The sequence below is a fragment of the Notechis scutatus genome, chromosome 5 (assembly GCF_049901735.1).
Source record: "Notechis scutatus isolate UNSWTSFEM ecotype Mainland chromosome 5, rNotScu1.2, whole genome shotgun sequence".
Taxonomy (NCBI): domain Eukaryota; kingdom Metazoa; phylum Chordata; class Lepidosauria; order Squamata; family Elapidae; genus Notechis; species Notechis scutatus.
Window position 1 is genome coordinate 51871569 of NC_142013.1, and position 23523 is coordinate 51895091.

At 38.6% G+C, this 23523-nt stretch overlaps 1 protein-coding gene across 2 annotated transcripts in view; it reads left to right on the forward strand.

The window, feature by feature from the left end:
- The window catches only part of LOC113409759 (trifunctional purine biosynthetic protein adenosine-3-like), a 51491-nt gene that overhangs the window by 14778 nt on the left and 13190 nt on the right, over nucleotides 1-23523 (forward strand). For both annotated transcript variants that reach the window (XR_015749818.1, XM_087966723.1), the window contains exons 5-19: nucleotides 959-1070; nucleotides 2053-2130; nucleotides 4505-4630; nucleotides 5256-5343; nucleotides 6059-6144; nucleotides 6531-6699; nucleotides 7021-7252; nucleotides 8461-8555; nucleotides 12058-12167; nucleotides 12965-13172; nucleotides 14980-15231; nucleotides 15492-15644; nucleotides 16898-17101; nucleotides 17983-18132; nucleotides 20126-20256. Coding sequence is in view for 1 of the 2 variants with exons in the window: in XM_087966723.1 (XP_087822849.1) it covers nucleotides 959-1070; nucleotides 2053-2130; nucleotides 4505-4630; nucleotides 5256-5343; nucleotides 6059-6144; nucleotides 6531-6699; nucleotides 7021-7252; nucleotides 8461-8555; nucleotides 12058-12167; nucleotides 12965-13172; nucleotides 14980-15231; nucleotides 15492-15644; nucleotides 16898-17101; nucleotides 17983-18132; nucleotides 20126-20256 (2194 nt within the window). In the remaining variant the exon portion in view is untranslated. The remainder of the gene's footprint in view (nucleotides 1-958; nucleotides 1071-2052; nucleotides 2131-4504; nucleotides 4631-5255; nucleotides 5344-6058; nucleotides 6145-6530; nucleotides 6700-7020; nucleotides 7253-8460; nucleotides 8556-12057; nucleotides 12168-12964; nucleotides 13173-14979; nucleotides 15232-15491; nucleotides 15645-16897; nucleotides 17102-17982; nucleotides 18133-20125; nucleotides 20257-23523) is intronic.

Consider the following 23523-nt stretch of genomic DNA (forward strand, 5'->3'; position numbering starts at 1 on the left):
TTTAAGAAGTAGGCACATATTCCATCCGGTCCAATAGATAGAGATGGTTTTAGATTGCATAGTGCTTTTTCAACATTGTCTACTGTAAAATCGATATGTATTAGATCATTGTAGTTGTCTGTGGTTCGACTAGGAAATACTGGGCATGATCCATTGCTGTTTACAAATACTGAGCCAAAGAATGTGTTAAAGAGGTTAGCTTTAATAGTGTCGTCGTTGCAGTCTTTACCATTAGGTCCTTTCAGGGGTGGGATGGACCTTGAGTCTTTTAGTTTGTTGTTTATAAAATTGTAGAAAGCGTGGGTGGAATTGGTGCGTAGAAGGTTTTCCTCCTGTTTAATGTGATAATTGGTGCATTCATAATATTAGTACTATTATTCTTTGTAAAATAATATAGAAAAAGTCTTAGAAACAATGTAAATAATCAAAAATACGTTGACACTAATAGATTACTATAATCATTTTGTAAAAAGCATATTATTGAGAAGTCTAGCCTGCAAGCACAATAATGCAGGTTATCACCTCATGCCAGATGTCAATCAACATTTGAGTCTCGTATGAGGCAGTTTAACCAAGCCCCTCCATAAGCTAATAAAATTAAGACTTCCATCTTTCAAAACAGAGGCAGAAGATGTAGATGAGGCTAGAAAAAAGAACAAAGTTCTCTTTTTTCAGCAACTTTAGGGGTAATTTATTAGGTTTCTCAAGAGGAAGTAGGAATAATTGTGATATAATTGTGATCCCAGATTGGACGCTGAGACCTCTACCTTCAAGACTGTACTTATGCATATTCACCCTTATTGAAGTATTTACATAATGCTGATCAGAATTGTAAGAGTCTTGCAAATAATGTTGATCCTTGATTCTGTCATAGTTTTCCAATCTGTAGTTTTATAAAAGGAGATATTAGATCATATCTTGTACATTTTCTTCTAATTTGCTCTATCTTATTTTAAAGTGCAGATTTTCCTCCATTGGTGATAAAACCTAGTAATTTTGATTCTAGAAAAAAAATAGTTCTTGCATCCAACCGAGCAGATGCTTCTAAGGCAGCACAAGATATTCTTCAGGTGACTTACATTTCTATGTAAAAATATTCCCTGTATTCATACATAATACTAAGAAAATACACATTATGTAAATTAAATCACATTATGACTTCAGACAATATGTGAACCCCAAATGTGATTCATTTTGATTTATAATTGCTTTATAATAGTAAGATTACAGAATTCAATAAGTGAAGTTGCGATATATTAAAGTGAATTAGTGAATCAGTGGGCCAAAACTGATTATAAACTACATTTTATGGTGTATGCTTTCTTTTCTGTATATTATAAATGCAGAGTCAGATCTCTGCTAAATGTTTCTTTGTTTTCAGTGTATTTTCTTCTGACCATTGACTTGTGTAATCCAAAATAGGATACAAATATTCTAATAAAATAGTACTGACAAAGAGAAAAGCTTATCTATGATATGATTAAAATTAAACATCTTCCTAGCAGTGGCACTCAATTTAATTAGTTATCTTCTATAAACACAAGCGATGAATCCTCTTCCTAGCATAAGAGAATGTAGAGGACATCATCGCCTTTAAAACTGTTCCATAGGAAATATTTCCTGCCTAAAGAAAGCTACCATCTCAGGAACAAAACTTGTACCTTTTCTGTTATTACAAGGACAATTAAACACTGATTCCACTGTCACCTCTAGACCTAACTTTCCAATGTAATACAGTAGCTATTATATATGCAGATATGCTGGTGTGTATAGTCCCCCACATGATACTATGATTACCTCAAGACACATTTCTGAAGTGAGCAGGTGTTGGACTCTAATTCTAATTCTATAATTAATTGTGATCATATAAGATAAGAAATTATTAAGGATTTGATTTGTATTACCCATGAGTAGAATATACTCTACAAAAAGTTTTATATGTGAAAAATGAAGTGTTATTGTGTTGGAAACGTTGTAAAGATAGTTTCTCATTAAAAAAAAGGAAAGATTAAAAAAAAAGATTGACCAGTGGCTATTCTATTTATAATGCAGGACAACATGAGTTGTCATTCTGGAGACTCCTGTGAGATGGTTATCATTGAAGAACTCCTTAAAGGGGAAGAATTTTCAGTATGTTGTTTCATTAAATATTTGGGTCAGAATTACCATTGTTTGCTTGGGTTGCTTTTTATCCTGATTACATATTCTAATGTGATTATATATGTGTGGTGTATGTATATATACACACCAGAGGTGGTATTCAGCAGGTTCTGACCAGTTCTGGAGAACCGGTAGCGGAAATTTTGAGTAGTTCTGAGAACCAGCAAATATCACCTCTGACTGGAAATTTTACAGCATCCTTCCCCTGCCACACCCACCAAGCCACGCCCACAGAACCAGTAGTAAGAAAATTTGAATCCCACCACTGATACACACACACATACACACAAAGAGAGTATGTATATATGAGGTGGGGAGGGGGCTGAGGGTGAATGCATATATCCAACATTTTTAGGGCAATTAAAGTTTTAAAAATATGGTAGTACCAAGCTTTGACATTTTCAAGAATTTCATTTGAAAATATTATTAAAAGCCAGGAAAAAATATAATTTTAAAAGCATTATGGAGAAGGTGTCATAGAAATGTGTTTTCTTACATTGCTCCTTTCTCACCTCCACATTCATGGAGTTCAAAGTAAGGAAAAATGAAGGTTTGTGGATTTGGCAAAGAAGAAGAAGAAAAACAGAGAGGAATAGACAGTTGTGGGGATAATATTAACCACCCTGTTGTGAAACAAACTTCAGTTAAGAAGTCAGAATATACACTGCTCAAAAAAATAAAGGGAACACTTAAACAACATAATGTAACTCCAAGTCAATCACACTTCTGTGAAATCAAACTGTCCACTTAGGTAGCAACACTGATTGACAATCAATTTCACATGCTGTTGTGCAAATGGAATAGACAACAGGTGGAAAGCATAGGCAGTTAGCAAGACATCCCCAATAATGGAGTGGTTCTGCAGGTGGTAACCACAGACCACTTCTCAGTTCCTATGCTTTCTGGCTGAAGGTTTGGTCACTTTTGAATGCTGGCGGTGCTTTCACTCTAGTGGTAGCATGACACGGAGTCTACAACCCACACAAGTGGCTCATCTCCAGGATGGCACATCTATGTGAGCTGTGGCAAGAAGGTTTGCTGTGTCTGTCAGCGTAGTGTCCAGAGCATGGAGGCGCTACCAGGAGACAGGCCAGTATATCAGGAGACGTGAAGGAGGCTGTAGGAGGGCAACAACCCAGCATCAGGACTGCTACCTCCGCCTTTGTGCAAGGAGGGACAGGAGGAGCACTGCCAGAGCCCTGCAAAATGACCTCCAGCGGGCCACAAATATGCATATGGCTGCTCAAACGGTCAGAAACAGACTCCATGAGGGTGGTATGAGGGCCCGACATCCACAGGTGGGGATTGTGCTTACAGCCCAACACTGTGCAGGATGTTTGGCATTTGCCAGAGAACACCAGGATTGGCAAATTTGCCACTGGCGCCCTGTGCTCTTCACAGATGAAAGCAGGTTCACACTGAGCACATGTGACAGACGTGACAGGGTCTGGAGATGCCGTGGAGAACGTTCTGCTGCCTGCAACATCCTCCAGCATGACCGGTTTGGCAGTGGGTCAGTAATGGTGTGGGGTGGCATTTCTTTAGGGGGCCACACAGCCATCCATGTGCTCACCAGAGGTAGCCTGACTGCCATTAGGTACCAAGATGAGATCCTCAGACCCCCTGTGAGATGGTGCTGGTGCAGTTGGCCCTGGGTTCTTCCTAATGCAAGACAATGCTAGACCTCATGTGGCTGGAGTGTGTCAGCAATTCCTGCAAGACGAAGGCATTGGACTGGCACGCCCATTCCCCAGACCTGAATCCAATTGAGCACATCTGGGACATCATGTCTCGCTCCATCCACCAACGCCACGTTGCACCACAGACTGTCCAGGAGTTGGGGGATGCTTTAGTCCAGGTGTGGGAGGAGATCCCTCAGCAGACCATCTGCCACCTCATCAGGAACATGCCCAGGCGTTGTAGGGAGGTCATACAGGCACGTGGAGGCCACACACACTACTGAGCCTCATTTTGACTTGTTTTAAGGACATTACATCAAAGTTGGATCAGCCTGTAGTGTTTTTTTCCACTTTAATTTTGAGTGTAACTCCAAATCAGACCTCCACGGGTTGCTAAATTTGATTTCCATTGATAATTTTTGTGTGATTTTGTTGTCAGCACATTCAACTATGTAATGTACAAAGTATTTAATAAGAATATTTCATTCATTCAGATCTAGGATGTCTTATTTTTGTGTTCCCTTTATTTTTTTTGAGCAGTGTAGTTGGAAAGGCTTGTTGCACAGTTTGCAGGTCTAGTATGTGTTAATTGAAATATGAATACAATAAAAACATGGATTTCATTTACCATATATATAATCCAGTCTCTTTTGCTCTCCTTCCAGTATTTATGCTTTGTTGATGGAACCACTTTTATTCCCATGCCACCAGTTTCGGTCCAGAAGCAGCTGCTGAATGACCATCAGAGTGCAAGCATTGTTGGCATAGGAGCCTTTGCCCCTTTTCCTAAGGTGCATCATATTTGGTCCATGATCTTACTGAAAGATATCAAGAAGCCTTATATATTAAATAAATAAGTGAACATTTGGTTACTTTAGTAGGCTTCCTGAGTAAACAATCATTCAACTTTATCTTTTTAAAAAGTTCAGTTATATTGTTGGCTTCCTTTCTCTAAAGAAACAAAGATACAGTAAGCTGTGCACTTCATTAAAATATGGAACCTCTGGTACCAAAGTACAAGGACATTGTATTTTAGCACATATATACTATACACATGTTTATCCTTGGAACACAAGGATAGGAATGTTTCTGCCTGGCAGGAGAGAATTAGAAGTTCTGTGTTTGTTAAGAATGTAAAAACTGCACTTCTAAACACAGCCATAGCCATACTGAAACAACCCCCACACACAATGTACACAGATACACACATATGCACTGACAGTATTGAATGATTCATAAGTATTGGTAATCAATGGCATCTTGACTTCTGAAGCATGCCCTTACTTCTGTTTAGGTTGCAATGCGTATTTAGACGATGTGCTGTTGTAGTAAACTGAGTGCTTGTGTTTGTGTCTTGCTATTGAAGAGAATGTACAATATAGAATTCTCAATGTGTTCATTTCCTTAACTTATTAGGTTTCTGAAGTTCTCCTGGAAAAAATTAAAAGCACGCTCCTTCAACACATTCTTGAAAGTATGAAGCAAGAAGGTATGTCATATGCAGGTAAGGGGCTATACTTATCTTTGATTTTTTTAAAGGAATTGTTGACTGTACAGTAAATTAGTTATGCACAACTAATGGTCTCAGGATTGCAACCATCCCACCTCACTAAAGTCTTGCATGTGACTTCATAGTTCTTACAAAACTTATTATTGAAATCTCAGTTCAGGCATAACAAGAAAATGAAGGAGAAAACAGCCCCATTTTATTTGGTGAGTAGAATTCTGCTCTTTTAAATGGTAAAACAAATAATAAAATATTAAAGAGGAAAACAGCTCCTGAGTGGAGAATGACCTTTGGCCTACTGTGCAAAGCCTGAGAGCTCACAGCTGTGAATCCTATTTCAGTCCAGCTGCTTGATGTGCTTAATTGAATGCCTCTGAAGAAGCTTATGAGGAATAGTTCATTTTCCACAGAATTGTCTGGTCTAGTTCTGGCACCCTGGATATAACTCTGGATGTTGTGTCTTGTTGTGTATGTGGGAGCCCCTAGAAATCTATCTCAGTTGATTTTATTTGTTAGCAAAAGATTGCTTCAGATGTTATTCTATGAGATGTCGTGTTACATGCGTCAGGTAAGGACTGATCTGAGAACAAAACTGATGTGTGAGGGTCCCTGATTCAGAATACAAACCCTAAATCCACAGGCAAAAAAGACAGATAATGTATTCTCTTTTAAGACATGTAAACAAATTCATTATTTTGCCTCCCCCCTGTAGGTGTGCTGCAAGTAGAATTGATGCTTACTAAATATGGTGTGAAAGTTTTAAGTGTTGGCTGTCATTTTGGTGACCCACAGTGCCAGGTAAAGGAGAGATACATAATTCCAATGAAACACTAAAACAATAAATTAATGCTTTGGACTGGATTATTTTCTGTTATGTTTTGTTGTCTAATGCTTTGTACATTACAGCTGATAATGCTGCATTAACATTGTGAGCTAAGAAAGGAGATGCTGATTTAGCTTCTAGATTATACTAGTATATTTTCTTCTATAGAGCCCAAAGGGAATTTCCATTGCTTTCCTGCTTTGCCATGTTCCCTGAAAATATCATTCTTTATGTTAGTGCTTATACAGGTCCAGTAGATAGACACAAATACAGCATTTCGGAAAAGAAAGAACAACAAAACTGAATTCTGAAGTTAGAACTACTATAGTACTTGTATTTGATTTTTTACATAATTTTGTAGATAATTCTTCAACTTCTTAAGAGTGATCTTTATGAAGTTATCCAAGCTGCACTTAGTGGCCAGCTCTGCAATTCTATATTGGCTTGGTCAGATAATTGTACTGCTGTGTCAGTTTCCATGGAAAATGGCAGCTATCTGCAAGGTCATAAAAAAAGCATGGAAATCACTGGTAAGTTCCTTATTTTTATGTATTTTATGTCTCGGTCTTCTCTTCTGATATTTGATGATAGTCATGTTTGCTCAAAGAATAGCATCTTAGAACTCCCTCTGAGATGTAACATTCTTAATTATTTCCTAGGTTTGTCCTTTTTTAAGAGTTTCTATAACAGAAGCAAATAATTAAATTGAAGATTTTTCATTAGTAGAAAATTTGTCTCCCAGTCATCACAGAGTATGGGAACTGTCCATATAACTGCAGTACAGTAATAACTATTTATGGAAAATATTGTGAGAAAAATAATGATGCCGTTTTTTCTTTTAATTTGTTTAGGGCTTCTTCAGGCTAATGAGTTAGGCCTTGAAATATTTCATGGAGCTACTATAATAAAGGAAGGCAAAGTGCTGAGTAATGGAAACAGAATCCTTACAGTAACAGCTGTCAAACAGGACATCACGTCAGCCCTTGAAGCTATCTACAAAGGACTAGCAGTCGTTTCTATCCAGGGTGCAACCTACGGAAAAGAAACTCGCCATCAAACTATTGCATTCTTCAGACAGTTTGTGTATGTGAACAATGGAAAATAACATGTACTAAACCATGACCTATGACTTTTCCTAGACTTTTTCTTGCAATCAGCATCTTAAACAAAAATGGGAACTGTTCTGGGAATGTATTTATTTTTATTTATTTTATTTTTAAAAAATTATATGGCTGCCTACCCATTGTCAGTGACTCTGGGCGGCTTACATAACATAAACATAACATAATAAAATAATATAAAAATAAATTTATATCTCAAAACCTAAAAAAACCAAAAAACATATCTATGAACATGGTTTATAAAGATTCTAATCATTTATTTTATTTCTTTAGTACATATTAAAGATATAGAAAAACTATTCAGAGGAATTATATCAATTTAGCTAATTGCCACAGTATCTAACTTGTGTTTCTTCAGCAAATATTGGAACATGTGGTAGCATCTTATCTCCAGACAACATTGAAACTGAGATAGTTTTGGTTTCTTGGTGGATGACATACATAAAAGTCAATGATGGAGTAGAACTGTATTGAATCTTTTTACCTCCACTGCAGCCGTGGCAAAATGGGAGAGCCAGGATTGCAGTTGTTGAGCAAAACGGTCATGTGGCATCTCATTTAATGACCACTTCACTCAACAACTGAGATTCCAGGTCCAAATGTGATCATAAGGGAAGATCTAACTGTACAGACAATACCAGTTTATTTCAAATCATAGCAGGCCAAGTAAACCATTCTATTAAGACCACTATAATATTCAATAAAGATTCATTAAATAAGCAATAACTAATAAGCAATTCCAATTAATGTAATATGATTGGCATTATTTATCACTTATTAATATGTACCATTGACAGATCCTTGCTGCTCTCTGAGCGTGTGATGATATTACCTAGTTGGGTAATGAAATGTCTGCAAGAAAACAACCAAGCTCAGAAAGAACCAGAAACCTCACAATTCAACCAGGAGCTGTGCTGAGCTGAGCTACAAATGTTCTTTTCTATAGATACACCATTGAACAAAAATAGTTTGTCAATAGTTTCAAGTACAGGAAGTATTAGGTTTCTTATGTTTTTATGCAGAACTTTTTCACTGTTTCTCTGGATGTAAATTCATTTAATAGCATCAGCAGTCAACATGGTGTTTGATATTTACTGCAATGTAGTCTCCTGTTATGAGTTCTGTAAATGTCTCCTTTATTAATTACAATTGCATTTTTTTCTGATTGAGGTCCCCATCACATGAAGATAGAATTTCAGATTCCATTGCATGCAGTATCTTGGATCATTCATCTGTGTTATCCCCTGAAAGGGGTACCAAGCTAGGTAAGGGAAGGATGAATGGAAGAATTCTCAATGAACTTGGAATTAAAATACGTTTGTTGTTCAGGATGAACCAAACAACCCTTGGCAAAAGTTTCCTGGATTGTTTTCACTTAGCTCAGAAGTTCTTCTCTAGTTCTTTGCACAAGAGTGATTTTCATTTACAGACCCCATCATCCCATCTTTATTATTTTTTTAAATAACTTGTCTTGATTTCTATGAATCAATAACAGCAGCAGAGAAGGTTTTCCATTCTCTCATAGGACTGCTTAATAATAAACTGAAATTTCTGGTTATTTGGATAATAAGCCTGAATGTATTTAAACCAAGCAGCCAGTTGGATGAGCTCAGTTTTGGCAATGAGTGCACAGTTGGAATACCTTAAAAACTAGGTAAGGGACAGGTAAGGGAGAATATCTATGTGGTCGTTTGGAGTTGAAAATTACATAATGGCACATCATCAGTCTTTCATATTACATATGCCAAGAAAAGTTCATAATCATTCCCATTTTCCTACACACAGCAGAGGGAATATCTTTTCCAAGATGGCCTCCAGTGTTACCCATCAGTGTATCATTTAAAAGCAAATATGTTTGCCTTGGAAAATGTAGTTATATCTAGATATTCTACTTTTAATTAGTAGAATTATCAAGGAATCAAGTTCAAGTAATATGAATCCATTAATATGTACAGTACTTAATTGGGTGTATGTCCACTTATTGTCTATGGAGATTCTTAGTCATGCAGGTCATGGTTGTCTCAAATGTGCTTTTTTCAAGAGGCAACTGGACTTTCTTGTTTTTTCTTTGAAGGTGTTTCGCTTCTCATCCAAGAAGCTTCTTCAGCTCTGACTGAATGGTGGGGAATGGAAGGGTTCCTTGCAAACAGCTGATCATTTGCATTCTTTTAGAGCAGGGGTGTCAAATTGTTGGCCCTTGGGCAGATGCATCATACACAGGCCGTACCCACCCCACTCAGCAAAGGGAAAAAGTGTTGTGAAATATCACGTGAGGCAACATGACACCATGAGTTTGACACCTGTGTTTTAGAGAGTCATTGAGGCCCTGAACCATTAGTTAATTGTTTATGCAGTTTGGAGGACCAGCTAAAAATAAAGTGCAAGAGAGGTTTTTTTTTCCTCTCTCCCTTCAGTTAATAGCTCTGGGCAGACAGCCAAGAACCACTTAATAGTTGCAGCTGGAATGCAGCTGATATATACTGAATTTAGTCAATAAACAACAGAAACTGACAGGGTTAGGGCAGGGAAACCATCAATCACTCATCTAGGGATAGGATTAACCTCTTCCCTTCAGGAAGAAGGACAAGATTACAAACATTTTCATTATAGACTATTAAGTGATCAGCTGATACTCCCTGGAGTTCCCTAAGATCTTTTATAGCTGCTGCAGTGTATGGCTACTTCTTGTTTCTTCTTGGAGGAAAAGATACAGGAGGGGACAATGATGCAGCTTGATCATATAGGCTGTGAATTTATTGCATGTGTGGTCCAGCCAGCTGCATTGCTTCTGCTGTGAAGCACCCAATTTAGAATATAGAGAACATACAATAATGACTTTTGGCAGCATGCCCAGGCTTTCAATTAGCATGAGGGCTGCTATTAGTTTCTCTCTCAGCTGCTGCATTTGCCTTGGGGTTGACTTTTTTTAAAAAGGTGGGGAATGGCTGTTTTAAGTTTTCTGCATTGTTTTAGTAGTTCCTGGCACTGTCCTTTTGGGGTGTACTTCCCTCACTCTTTTTGAAAACCTCTAGTGATGGAGCACCCACAACCTCTGAAGCTATTCCATTGGTTGATTGGTCTCACCCTTAGGAATTTTTTCCTTAGTCCCAGGTTGCTTCTCTTTTCAGTTAGTTTCCATTCATTGTTTCTTGTTGTGCCTTTTGGTGCTTTGGAAAATAGATTGACTCCCTCATTTTTGTAAGGGCCCCTCAAATTTCCTGACAGAACAATTAATCAGTGGAACACCGTGCCTCCAGAAGTTGTAAATACTCCAACACTGGAAGTTTTTAAGAAGAGATTGGATAATGATTTGCCTGAAGTGGTGTAGGGTTTCCTGCCTAAGCAGGAGGTTGGACTAGAAGACCTCCAAGGTCCCTTCCAACTCGGTTATTCTATTCTAAATATTGGAACAGTGCTATTTTATTGTGAGTTGGACTAAGGAGAAATTTCCTAAGGGTGAGACCAATCAAGTTGGCTATGCCCACCCAGTCATTAGGGCAGAGAACCGGTTGTTAAATTATTTGAATCCCACCACTGATTGAGGCAACTTGGAAGTTTATCTGTGTCCTCAGAGTCAGTTGAGTAGTGCAGATGTGTGTGGACCCTTCTTGAAAAAAGTTGCCTCATCTTTGGGATCTCCACTTATCACTTTACCATCTTCAAATACGCAACCTTGATAAAGTGCAATGTTATAGAACTCATAATGAAAACAAGTAGAAATTGCTTCCACCCCCTTCACCCCTCCCTGCTATTCTGCTTATAGTTCTTTTCCCACTAGCTGACCTAGTGAGAGCTGGCATAGTTTCTTCTGTAGAACTGCCAACATCCCTTGATTGTTCCACCTTCACTTATTGTAATTATTGAATAGAATATAGAAACAGCTGTTGGATGATAATACCTGCTGCTCAGCTTTCATCTTCTATTAGCAAGACTTTTAGCAATTAGCATCACCATGTGTTGGTACCTGCTATAATCTCAAACAAAAAAGAGGCTAAAGTGGCAGAGTTGTAAATCATTTTTACAGTGGTATTTGCCACAAAGAAAATTTGTTTTTATACTAATAATGTGCCACTAGTTGGAATTGTTTCAGTGAATAGAGGTAGTCCTCTACTTACAACAGTTCATTTAGTGACCACTCAAAGTTACAACAGCATTGAAAAAAAGTGACTTATGACTGTTTTTCACACTTACAACCATTGCAGCATCCTCATGGTCATGTGATTAAAATTCGGATGCTTGGCAACTGACTCATATTTATGACTGTTGCAGTGTCCCAGGGTCATGTGATCATATTTTGCAACCTTCTGACAAGCAAAATCAGTGGGGAAGCCAGATTCATATAATAGTCATGTTACACAGACACAGACACACAGACACACACACACACACACACACACACACAGACATCTGATGCCAGCTATAGTTCATAGTTTAAGTATGGACTTATAACCTTATTTGATACCTGTGATAACAGTAGCCATTTTGTTATTGAGAACAGCTGGAATATTACCATGAATATAGATTTTTTTTTTCTGAGTAATTGTATTGATTCCTATACAGCACATATTGCAGCTTATACCTGTTACACCAAATTATGCAATACATAATGATCCCTGTGCATATGTGAATCTAATATGAGAACTTAGAGAGTGCTCCTCCACTATGTCTTCATCTTCCTACAAGCATGTTGAATTTAAATGGAGAATAGTGATGTTTTAAGTTTTCTGAAGCAATATTATGGTCCATAATATCTTTTATGGGTTGCAGGTTGCCCTGGGCGTGATGGGTCCATTCCTGCCATCTTTGATTTGAAAGCCTCTGGTTATCGCGATCCAATTCTAGTATCGCATGCTAAAGGCATTGGAACAAAACTTAAGGTAACCAGAGGTACATCCATCTTAAAACTGGACATGATTGCTTGTACATAAATATGTGATTAAAAAATCATAAGCTTTCTTTAATCCAATCAGAAGGGAATGGTTTGCTCATAAAGACAAAACTCACTTACTTGTTTATTTTGAACTACTGTTTTTATTTTTCTACACTGGCAATGTGCAGTCAGTCCACCTATATAGCTGTCCCCCATAATTTTCAATAAACTCTGCTTTGTTCCTTTGTCTTTTTCCCTTTCTATTTCCTTTTTCCTGGATTGATGATATAATCTTGCTGGACAAAATATCTTCAAACATTAAGGTTGGAGTAAATGCAATTTATGTAAGAGTGTGAAGTCTTTTTAACTACTTGTTTCCCTTTCTCAAAGTTACATTTATATCTATTGCTTTTTGTGGCTTTCATTAGATTGCTAGGAAGATAACTGGTGTGATTCTGCAAGGCTCATACAATTGATCATATTTTACTGTAATTATTTACTCATAACTGTTTATTCTGAATTATTGAAAATCCCAACCCCTTTTGTGAAATAGCTGGTTTATTTTATCCCGAATTATCCCTTCCAGTGCAGCTTCTACATACTTCCTAATAATCATCAGAGAAGAGAGAAAATGTGGACTACTGTACATTCTTCTGCTGCACCAGTGGAAGCTTTTTAGTGTCCAAACAATATGGGAAGGTTTTCAGCTGAGTTTTTGGATCCATCAAAATACACTGAAGTAATATTTTGTATGAACAGCTATTTTCATTGCAATTTGTGGCTAATTTGTATGTCTTATTACAGATTGCCCAGTTGTGCAATAAGCATGACATGATTGGTCAGGACTTGGTGGCTATATGCGTCAATGACCTGCTGGTTCAAGGAGCTGAGCCTCTCTTCTTCCATGGCCATTTTGCATTTGGGAAACCGGATGTTGGTGTGGCTCAGCTCACTCAGGTTATATCAGATGGGATAGCTGAAGCTTGTAAAGTGGCAGGATGCACCTTCCTTGGTATGAGCACTTTCAAAACAGGTTTTAAGCTACTTCTACTCCCTAATCCCTGATAAAGAACTTCATTTCTGCTGAGCTTGAAACACTGAGACAATGCAGGGCCAAAAGGAAAGTCACCTAAGGCTTAAGCAGTATCTTTTCCTTGTGGAGTAGGAAAATTCTTCTCACCCTCATTCAGACAGCTACTGGCCCTCTCCTGCACATTTTCAGTACACGTTATGCACATTTGTCCATTTGCAAACCACCCAGACAAAACATTCTGAGCTATCATATAACTTCCTAGCCACAAAGGCATGATTCTTCTTTTGTTACGTTATGATAAAATGTTTGGTATTATTGCAATACTTTTAACCATGGTTGCCCACTGCTATAGCAACTGAACAGAAAGAAAAAGAGAAGCATTATTTAGAATGTTTATAGGCAGGCCACAGGAAAAGGATACTACTCTATAGCTTTTGGAGAAGAACAGATAGTACTTCTACAGTGTACAATGTAGAACCTAAGAAGAGAGGTGATGTAGAACTTCTGGCCAATAGAAAAATGGCCTGTCCATAGGCTCTGCAAAGCTCTAGCACCATACATGCAATATAATGCAGCCAGATATAATCATTCATCTTCAGATGTGAATGTACTTCCGGTATAGGGCAAAATTTATGTGGGCAGATGTCCTAATTAAGGACTATTCCCAGGGGTGGGATTCTACCAGTTCGCACCTATTCGCTAGAACCGGTTGTTAACATTCTAAACAGTTCGGAGAACTGGTTGTTGGAAGAAATTACTGGCCTAATCCTGTAAGGAAGGCAGGAAGGAAACATTCTGGTGTTGCTTAAAGAAACTGCCTCTCCGTTAACCCTTATTACATTCTTGGCAGGACTAGACTTCCTGTCTCAGGAACTTCTCTGGAGTTTTTTTCCCCTCCTTTGCTGGTACTTTGCTTGTGTGGAATGACCATTCAAAGTTACAATGGCATTGAAAAAAGTGACTTATGACCATTTTTCACACTTACAACTGTTGCAGCATCCCCACAGTCATGAGAGGCCAGGCGAGGAGATGGTGCCTTGAAGTGAATGATATTGAATTGGCCATGCCCAAGCAATAATATGACCACCAAGCCACGTCCATCCAGTCATATGACCACCGAGCCATGCCCACCAACTAAGCCACACCCACAGAACCGGTTGTTAAAAAAATTGAATCCCACCCCTGACTATTCCAGATAAGAAACACACACACACACACACACACACACACACACACACACATCACCACCACCACCATCATCACCATAACTTGTTTCCTCATTCCATGAGTAGAGATTAACAAGAGTTTAGCTTGTTGTTTTTTCTTTTATAAAGAAAAAGAATGGTGTTTTCAAACTATTAGGCACTACTAATCTAGTAATCTGCTAGCATTGTACTCGGAGTACATTCAACATCTATCCTACAGAGAGATGTATGTTCAGTTTAGGACTGATTGTATACATTTAGATTATCAGTTTAAGACTATTGGGGTGGCTAAACTGAACAAAGTTGTGGATCTTACAGATCTTAATATATAATTTGATATATAATTACTGTATTTGTTGCGTGCACATGTGTATGGGTTTTGAAAGCATGCCTCCAATTTATTCATTTGTGCATACTTTTGTTGTCCTTTATCAGTATAGTACATTTTGTTGTTGGTGATATAAAATCAGAAGTCAGGCAACTTTTACTAATGTGGGCTATTTTAAACTGGATTTTAATGGAAAGATGGTTTCTAGCCTTTCTTGGGATGCATTGTATTTGATTCCCCCCCTTTTTCCCAGGAAGAGAAACCAATGAAATGCCTGCCACTTGTGCAGCTGGAGAATACAACCTGGTTGGCTTTGCAGTTGGTGCTGTGGAGCGAAGCATGAAGTTTCCTCGGCAAGGGAACATTGTCGATGAAGATCTTGTGATCGGAATAGCTTCTTCAGGGCTTCATCACCAAGGATTTGATCTTGTGAGAAAGATTTTTTTAACATCGTCCCTACACTATTTTTCTCCAGTTCCTGGTGGATATGGCAACCATACTTTAGGCATGTACATATCTGCCACTTTTTATTCCACACTTTTCTTGAAAAGAAGTAATGTTTTGTCATTAGGCATTGTGCATTAATACTGTTATATAGTTTTATTGCATTGATTGCATCTCTTTGTACCTTCTGTTAAATGTTGGGGATCATCTCTAGAATATTCTGAGGTTAGGAATTTAATTTATTTTGTTTCCTTAGTAAACAGAAAACAGTTTACTAAGTTATCTTCTGTTTCTTAAAATTAATTTTCTTGTATTTAACAGGAGAACAGTTGCTAACTCCAACCAAAATCTATAGCAGAGCCCTCCTTCCTGTCCTTCGTTCAGGAAATGTGAAAGCCTTTATCCATATTGCTGATGGAGGATTGTTGGGAGGTTTTTCCCAGATCCTTCCTGAGTGCTTTAGTGTTGTTTTGGGTAAGTAGAAAAGGCTTGGCATGTTTTACCAAGTGTAGTTTGGGGCTACATGTTTTAAAATATTTTCATGTCTGATAAGACAGTGAAAATAATTTGCTAAAGGAAGAGCGTAGACATATCCTCTGTTGGACATGTGTAACATAATGTATAGTGTAAATGGACTGTATAATGCATAATATATTGTCTAATAAATTCAGTGGGATAGAAAAGAAAAAATGTGGAATGTGGAAAATTCATGAAAGAAAGGATGGAAGAGGAAAATCACTTCCTTAGGAAACAAGTTTCAGTGTCTCTTATGCTATCAATTCCAAGATTTTCTATACTGTTCTAAGAGGAGAATAGGAATCTAAGGATATAAGAATAGACCCTTGGGATTCTGGTCATATCAAAAATCAACTACTTGATTTTAATTTCTGGTCTGGGAATTAACAGGAAAAGCCTGTGTGGGAATACCCAACTTTGAGGGGCTGGAAAGCACATTTGGAATTTTGAGAACATTTTATTGGTAATGTTCCAAAATGGTTATGGAAAGCTTACCAATTCACAAAGTGGATGCCAAAAGAAGATAGCAATTGGATAAATTGATGCTTTATCATTGAGTAGTTATTACTTCCTGTCATCTGGATTTCCTCTGCTTGTCTTTGCCTTTTCTTCTAGTATTATGGTTTACTTTCAAACAAGCCCACCTATCATTTATATTTTCTAAAAAAGCTTATAAGTCCCATTTGATGACCAAAGGTACTTTTGGAAATCAAGATGTTACTGGAGACTAGCATATTGCATTGCAACATGCTTATTTCCCTTTTTCAAAAAAAAAAGATTTAAATATGTAAACAAAGAAAGGTAATTGGAGCATATAGTAGATTCTGGAGGACCCAAAGGAAACTTCTATGACACTTTGGACCATATTGGAGATCAAAGGGCCAGATCATTCATTTTGATCCTGGGGTCTGTGATCACATTCCTCTCAATCATACTTTCAGCTGCCTATTATGTTTCTTTTTTCCCCTTTTCAAATCATAAGATTAATCTGGCTTGTGATATTAAAAGGAACAGAACATAATATCTATGGAGATTCTCAGTCATCCAGATGATGGCTGTCTCAAAGGTGCTTTTTCAAGAGGCAACTAAACTTTCGGGCCAGAAAATCCAGTTGCCTCTTGAAAAAACACCTTTGGGACAATAGAATATAATCTATATTCACACTGCTGTGTAAGAGCTGGGATATACTTTACAAATCATCTGCTTTTTAGATACCCATAAGTGGAAGATTCCATCGGTTTTCTCTTGGCTCCAAGAGGAAGGCAACCTCTCAGAAGAGGAGATGGGGCAAATATTTAACTGTGGGATTGGTGCTATTTTAATAGTCCAGACAGAAGCTGCCAAGAAAGTGCTGAAGGATGTCCAGGAACATGAGGATGCATGGGTGATTGGAAAAGTTGTCCACCGAACTGCAGGTTACTTAATTGACTAAGCATGTATAAGAACAGTTAAAGTGTAGAAAGAATTCTTCTTGGTTTTAAATAATCTGTGTTAAGTTTCTGCAGCTATATCAGAATTTATGAGATACTTATGAAAATCCATCAGATTTCAGAAAATAGTTATGACCAATTTAAGAACCAAAACTATTTCAAATTCACATTGTGGTTTTTCAAGCAGGTACATATACAGTGCTGAGTTTGTTTTAATATACATTTAGCTCCAGTTCAAGAAGAAAGAGAAATACAAGTTCATATGCATGTCAGAGTTATTCTTAGTAATTTTATATCCTGTTATAATTTTACTTCTATCCATATGGACACAAGAACAAGAATTTCAAGTCTTCGTTTCAGTATGCAGTATAAGTATGCATTGTCTTCTTGAATGGATTCTCAAAATATACACAAAATCTTTCTCCTGTATTATAGTATGTAAATTAATTAGAAAAGTACCGGAGTTAGAACAGACCACAAACTGTGGCCTAACTTTTATGGATATTTGGTAACTTGTTTTAAGTAACCTGTTGATCTCCTGATGTCTTGGGTTACAATTCCCATACTCTCTAGTCTAGACATTAAGTAGGGTTGCTTTAGAATTAAACTTCAGAAGATGTTAAGGTTTCCTATCCCTGTCTATGTAATGAAAACACTGGGCTTAGTGAGAAAGATGCTGTGCAGAACACTTTACTAATGAATAGCTTCTTTCAATTCTCTGGCAGTGTGAATAAAAATACAGAATATCAATTTAGGAATAGATATTTGTGTCTGACAATTAGTTTGAAATGTTTGGAAAAAGCCAAATGTATGAATTCTGAATGTAATGTTTGTAGTTACTATATTTTAAGCATATGCTTCTTCAGGGTATCCCCAGGTAGAAATCAAGAACCTCTCTGAAGCGCTGCTACAAAATAAATGGCCATTTTTGAAAGATGTTTCAAATGCAGACAATCCACCTCCTACCATACACAGAAAGCATAAAGTTAAAGTAGCTGTTCTTATTTCTGGAACAGGTAACAGTACAATTATTTCCTGTGGTTGCTGATATCACATTATATATTTGATGCATACCATGTCTTACAGTTGACGTTGCTTGTCTGTACTTTTCATACCTGCTTGAAGCTACTTTTTAAGATTCTAGTAGTTTATGCTTTGGATCAGATTGAAAATTAACTTCCTCTACTCCAAATTTCCATTAAACCGGTTGTTCAAATCCATTGAATATCTTTAATAGCAATTTCAGCAATCTTGAGTACCTTGGAAGGATCTTCACATTTTGGGAATAAAATTCCTAAAGAAAGCAGGATGGCACTGCGGTGTACCAGGAAAGCTCTTTCAGCTTGGATGTATATAACTGAACAGAATTTGGAACCTTCAGTTTCTTAGGCTGCCAATGGATGCAATACTACCCTGCAATACATCCCAATGAATTTAATTGAGCTCACTCAAAACCCATGAATGGTAAACTTAATCAAATGAGAGCAATGGAGTTTTCTCAAAATGGGTAGGTCTGAGATGAAAAACATGCTTCGGTTGATTTCTAATCTTAATAGGCAAACAAGACAGAAAGGAAACAATGTTATAATAATCATTGGAATTTAACTATGCGATGCTGTGCTGTGTTGTTTTTAAATGTTTTCAGATGATAATTTTTAGTAATAGGCTTCAAACTATTAAATGATCAAGAAAACTTTCATAATAAAAGGAAGGAAAAATATGAACTTATATTTTCTGACTGACTGTCAAAATAAGCCTTTTTTGTTCTGAGCCCCCAAATATACAATGTGGTAATAATACTACTAGTAGCATTACTATTACTAGATATAATTACTAATAATACTTGATTGCTATTATTAATATTACTACTACTAGATATAATTAATTATATCATTTGGCACAGGGCCAAGTTATCTGTGGGATCGATCACCTTTCCCTAAGGGCCTCTGCCAATATTATTAGGTGAGCTAGGGTGGGCACATTCCTACCGTAGTCCCAATAAAGGAGAATATTTGTAGCTCAGGATTGAAATGGGAGATCCTTGGTGCTCTCTGAACTTGGTTGTTTTCTGGCAGATCTTTCATTACCCAAACAAGGTAACATCATCAATGCTAACATTGATGATGTAATTAGTGATGGGATTAAAATTTTTTTTTACTACCGGTTCTGTGGGCGTGGCTTGGTGGGTGTGGCTTGGCTTGGCAGGGGTGGCAGGGGATGGATACAGTAAAATCCCCATTCCCTCCCCACTCCTGGGGGAAGGTTACTGCAAAATCTTCATCCCCTCCCCACCCCACTAACCTGCTTTCCAGCTCCGTTCTTCTGTGCAGGGCAACAAAAGAAGACCCAGCCGATCAGCTGGGACTCGGGAGGCAGAGAATAGATGGGGACAGGACCAGTTAGAGGTGGTATTTGACTCAAAATTTCCACTACCGGTTCTCCAGAACTGGTCAAAACCTGCTGAATACCACCTCTGGATATAACCTAGTTTGGGTAATGAAATGTCTGCAAGAAAACAACCAAGCTCACAGAACTCTAAGGACTTACATTCCTGGTCCCTTTCACTAAATATTGTCATCTGATGTGAATTAAGAAGCATGCCCTTTCCATGGCAGACCCTCCCCCCCCCCCGGAACACTCTGCCCTTGGAATTCTGCAGGCCTTCATCCTCTCAGCCTTCTGTCAAGCTTTGAAGACCTGGCTTTTTCTCCACGCACTGAGATAAGATCAGATAATTGCACATTACAAGTTTGACTTGGTGCCAGGCCTTTGCTGTTTTTAATGTGATAATCTGCTTAGTTTGATAACACATAAAATCATATTAAAGCTGTTTTAACTTTTGAGTGTGAGCTATCTGGAGTTGGTTATAAGCGAAGTGGTTATATATGCGTTAAATAAATGAATAAATAGTTACTGCATTATTAACGTAGCATCGTCTCAAGAAAATGTTACTTTGAGCATTTCAGGATGGGGTTTTGATGCATTTTTATGTTTTTATTTTGTTTTGAGGTACTAGCCTTTCAGCACTCCTGGCATATGCAAAAGAGCCTGCAAGTTGCTCTGAGGTAGTCCTAGTAGTTGCCAACAGATCTGGGGTGGAAGAATTAAGGAATGCAACCCTGGCTGGGATCCCAACCAGAGTAAGTACATTCTATTGTTTTCACTCACCTGAGAAAACAACCCAACTTTCAGGCTGTAATATGCAAGGAAGCTTTATAACTGTCTGATTTACTTAGTCGGATGTTATGGTATTTTTTTCCTTTTCTTTTTTTTTTTTTTTGAAGTATTGCTGTTTTTGTCATTAATTCATGTGTTACTCATTGTAATGTGCATTCTAAAAAATTATGCTTACTATTTTGGATGCTCTACAGATAAAAAGGCCCCACTTAACCCAATTCACTAATGTATATATAGTTCCATATTAAGATATAATGTAATACCCTGTTTCTCCAACAATATGGCCTCCCCCAATAGGAAGTCCCAGCATGTTTTATAGGCATGAAATGAAATTAAGCCCCTCCCCCCAAATTAAGGCCTATATTAAAACATGCGAAATGGTGGGGAATGGTGGGGGGGCTTGCCGTTAGGAAGTACTTTTGTTGCACATCCGGATATGGTGCTGCCTGCGTTGACCCCGATACTAAGTGCCCCAACAACGCCGAGGTCAACATCCAAGCCGTCGCCGCCCGCCCGCCCGAAGATGCAAGGGGGGGAATTAAGTCACCCCCTGAAAAGATGGCCTAGCCATTTTTTCAGGGCTCAAAAAAAAAATAAGACCCGGCCTTATTATATGAGAAACACGGTATTTATTTGAATACATCCCTAACTTACTAGCAAAACACTCACACTGCCTTCACACACATTCAGTAAGGTTACATCACTACAGTCAAGTGTCAGCCAGCCTGTTGCTTGCTGCCATAGAATGGGGGGCGAGGGGGAATAGGGGGAAGCTTACATTGCAGCTTTGCAACTGCTGTTATCTCCAAGGCCAAGTCCTTTGGCTCTGATATGCAGTTGCTTAGCTATAAGGGGGTTGGGCTGTATACTGTGTTTGAAGATGTTGCTGTGCCCTCATATCTTGCTTGAAATGGTCTGGTTTCAGTTTGTTCCTAGTAAAAGTACTTTTCTCTAAATCTATGGAGCCAAGGGTTTTTCTTTCCTAGGAAATGAACAGAGGCAGCCCTGACACGAAGTGTGTCCTGGAGTGGTTAGCCAGCTAAGCCAAGAGGCACTAACCTCTTTTAATATTTACAGGTGAAACTCAAAAAATTAGAATATCGTGCAAAAGTTCATTTATTTCAGTAATACAACTTAAAAGGTGAAACTAATATATGAGATAGACTCATTACATGCAAAGCAAGATAGTTCAAGCCGCGATTTGTCATAATTGTGATGATTATGGCTTATAGTTCATGAAAACCCCCAATCCACAATCTCAGAAAATTAGAATATTACATGCAATCAATAAAACAAGGATTGTACATAGAACAATATCGGACCTCTGAAAAGTATAAGCATGCATATGTGCTCAGTACTTGGTTTGGGCCCCTTTTGCAGCAATTACTGCCTCAATGCGGCGTGGCATGGAAACTATCAGCCTGTGGCACTGCTGAGGTGTTATGGAAGACCAGGATGCTTCAATAGCGGCCTTCAGCTCTTCTGCATTGTTCGGTCTCATGTCTCTCATCTTTCTCTTGGCAATGCCCCATAGATTCTCTATGGGGTTCAGGTCAGGCGAGTTTACTGGCCAATCAAGCATAGTAATCCCACGGTCATTGAATCAGGTTTTGGTGCTTTTGGCAGTGTGGGCAGGGGCCAAGTCCTGCTGGAAAATGAAGTCAGCATCCCCATAAAGCTCGTCTGTGGAAGGAAGCATGAAGTGCTCCAAAATCTGCTGGTAGACGGCTGCATTGACCCTGGACTTAATGAAGCACAGTGGACCAACACCAGCAGATGACATGGCTCCCCAAATCAACACAGACTGTGGAAACTTCACACTGGACTTCAAGCATCTTGCAGTATGTGCCTCTCCATTCTTCCTCCAGACTCCGAACCAGATGGCGGCGGCGAGGTGGTGAGGAGCGCGGCCGGAGGGAGGTTTGAAGGGCCGCAACGAGAGGGGCTGGTTTGTCGCCTGGTTTAAACGGCATTTTTAATGAAAGAAAGTAGTCTGTAAAACAACTTGGGGGAAAAAGACAAGACAGAACACCAGAACGGCGCCGCCTGGCATGAAGCCTCTTTGCAGCCGACCCTGAGCGAGCGGTCCGGGAATCCCATCTTGAGCGGGCTTCCTTTTGTTGGGTAAGGCGATCGAGCGATCGGCTGGGATCTAGCGGGCGGCCTGGCGAGCGCGCGCGCTTGGAGAGCCTCTGCAGCCCCGAGACGCTCCGAAAAAACTTTCTTCGCCGAGGCTTTCTTGGAGAAGTCCCATTTTCCGGTTGCTAAAGGCAGAGGACAGAGCTTCCATTTGCGGGGCCACCTGAAAAGCCGATCTGACCCGTGGGGGAGGAAAAGCGCGAGGGGTTCCCAGCGAGGGGATTTTGCATTTCTTGGACCTCCGAGTTCTTTGCTGCTTCTCCCCGGGAAGGAGGCGATTTCTTCGGCGCTGAGCCCGTCCGCGGCACGGAAAGGAAACAGCCCCAGAGGGGAAAGTGAAAATGCCGGGAAACGATCGGGAAGGGCCGGCAGAATCATCTCCCCCCAAGAGAAAGTGAGGACTGCAGGCGCGATCTCTGCTTGGCGCCCTCGGGACTCAGACTCGAATAGAACTAGTTTAGAGTAAATGTTTGGCGGATTGCTGGCCTTTCAAAAGATACAAAGATTCGTTCGTGGCACAAAGCGAGCGTTCTCACGACCCACGAAAGAGCGCTAACAAACAGCCCGGAGGCGCAAAGGCAAGCGGGCGAGGGCCATCTCATTCATCAAGGGAAAACAAAAACAAATAGTTTCCTGTGAGCTGTTCAATCTTTCCTTCACTCAGATAAAAACCCTTGGATCATTGTGTTACAACTTCCTGTTTACAGAGTAATAGCGATCTGCTTTTCAAACAGCGATAAATTCCTCCCATTCAGCTGCCAGTTAAACAATTAACCCGTTCCTTGCAGACTCTTAATACTACCTCATTACCTCAAATCTTACAACTTTTCTACCTCATCAGCTATATCAACGATTAGATAATCAATTTCTATAAAATATTTTATTAATGGTTTAACTGATTTATTGTTTTTAATTGATTAGTGTGATTAGAGTGTTTAGTGCAAATAGTGTGATTACTGACTAGTTTAAAAGATCAAAATTCATGTAATTTAATTGAATAGCAAAATCATTGATCTAGTGAATTTAAATGAATAGTGTGGTTAATGATTAGTGTAATTAATTGATTAATGATTAGAGTAATTAACTATTCA